General features: G+C 39.6%; 1 protein-coding gene across 1 annotated transcript; it reads right to left on the bottom strand.

Annotated features, from left to right (window-relative positions):
* Positions 1 to 295: 295 nt before the first annotated feature.
* Positions 296 to 1,693, bottom strand: LOC112466917. Its single transcript, XM_025035267.1, has one exon. It carries the CDS (start codon positions 1,691 to 1,693, stop codon positions 296 to 298), a length of 1,398 nt encoding a protein of 465 aa, XP_024891035.1.
* Positions 1,694 to 2,030: the final 337 nt, after the last annotated feature.

Here is a 2,030-nt window from a genome sequence, read left to right as displayed (position 1 = left end):
CAATGCAGTCAACTTCCGCTGTCCGAGATTTTTTGAGAGTATGCATCTCGAATCTCCAATCCGACTGTTACCTTAATTCCGTCAGAAGAAAATTAAATAAATATAAATGGTCAAACATTAAAAATTAAATCGTAAAAGTTACCTGACAGTCGAATTGATCAGAGTTAAGATATCATCTCTTCGCGTATTATTACAACGTTAAAACGTCCTTCTTTAGACGAGCGCAAGAGTTACAATGACGAAATATCATGAGGCATCGGCATAACATTAAATAGAACTGTTGTGAGAAAAGAAATCAACAGTGTGGAAGTCCCTCGATAACAGGCGTGTAATTATTACTAAGTCCCGCCGTGTCCTCCTGTAAGTTAATGCCGTTGTTTTGGCGCTTAATATAAAACATCTCCGAAATGCTTCTCCTTAAGTAAGATCTCTCCCGATCCATAATTAAGACATTGTCCCAATCAAACTCATGCCCCTCCAAACGGTGTTGTGACACAACTAAAAGGTCCCTCGGATTTCTGCTAAGCTGATTACGATGCTCCTTAATACGGGTTCCCAATTGTCTCTTAGTCTGGCCGACGTACGAAGCATCACAATCCTGACAGCAAATTTTATAAACAACTCCGCTCAAGAAGTTATTATGTAGCTTGTCTTTCAAAGGTTTGATAATCCAGCTCAGTTTGTTCAAGCCAACAATTGCAGTGCGCAAATTAAATTTTTTAATTGTATTACAAAAGCTATTAGTGATTTTATTGATGTAAGGAACAACAAAGAAACGATCTTTAACCATGCTGTCAGTAGCGTGAGCATCCATCACGCTTCCCCGCTGTTGCTCATTAATCAATTTGATAATTCTTTTTTTGACAATCTTAAACACGAGTTCAAACGGGTATCCATTAGCTAGCAAAATATCTATCAGCATTCTTATGTTTTTTTGCTGATACCTCGGATGGGACAGCAAGAACGCTCTATCTACCATACCAACGATCGTGCCGATTTTCTGACAATGAGGGTGGTGTGAGAAAAAATTTAAGTATCGTCCCGAAAACGTGGGTTTGTGATACCAGTCAAACTCAATAATACCGTTATTGATTATAACAGTGGTATCTAAAAAATTAATCCTATTAAGTCCTATTTCAACAGTAAATTGCAGTCTACGGTGGAAAGAATTAAACACTTCGAGGACAGTGTTGACTAAGGACCTCGGCATAGACATCAAAATATCATCTATATATCTGAAATAAATCGGCACGACGATAGGCAGGCGCTCGAGCGCCCTGACCTCCAAATCCACCAGCACTAAATCCGCAATCACAGGAGACAATGGGGAACCCATAGGGGAGCCAAAGGTCTGCTTATAAATAACACCATCAAAAATGAAATAGGTGGAATCAAAAACGAATTGAATAGCTGATAAAAATTCATCCAAAGGCAGATCAGTGTTTTGCGAGATAAATTGCCATCTATGTCTAATGCTCGTGATTGCCAAATCCAAAGGAATATTCGTAAACAAGGATACCGCGTCGAGCGATATCAGATCAAAATGGTCGTCAATGAGCATACCTGACAGTTTCTTAACTAAATCGAAGCTATTATTAATGTGGCTGTTAGCTTTGGGAACGCTAGCCTGTATTACGTCCTGCAGGAATCTGGCCAAGGCATGCAAAGGGCTGTTAACAGTCAATACGATCATCCTGAGTGGACAGTCGGCCTTGTGTATCTTTGGCAGGCCGTAAGCTCTAGAAATTACCCCGTCCGTGCAATTAAGAAACCTATACTGTTGATCATTAATATATTCTTTTTTTTTAACCAAGATTGAAGGAGGTTATTTAAATCCTTCGTAATTTTCCGTGTAGGGTCCTTACTTAAAACAGTATAAGTATTCTCGTCACTCAACATCGCATTCATCTTATTTGAATAATCGCTGCCATCTAAAACAACTGTAACATTACCCTTGTCGGCCCTAGTAATCGCTAAGCTATCATTATCCTTGAGCTCCCCCGATGGGTTCCTACCTTGCCGAAGCCTCG

This window comes from Temnothorax curvispinosus, unplaced genomic scaffold, assembly GCF_003070985.1.
Source record: "Temnothorax curvispinosus isolate PA1 unplaced genomic scaffold, ASM307098v1 QBEX01016703.1, whole genome shotgun sequence".
In the NCBI taxonomy this organism is placed as follows: Eukaryota; Metazoa; Arthropoda; class Insecta; order Hymenoptera; family Formicidae; genus Temnothorax; species Temnothorax curvispinosus.
This window is presented reverse-complemented; position numbering and strand designations above follow the sequence as displayed.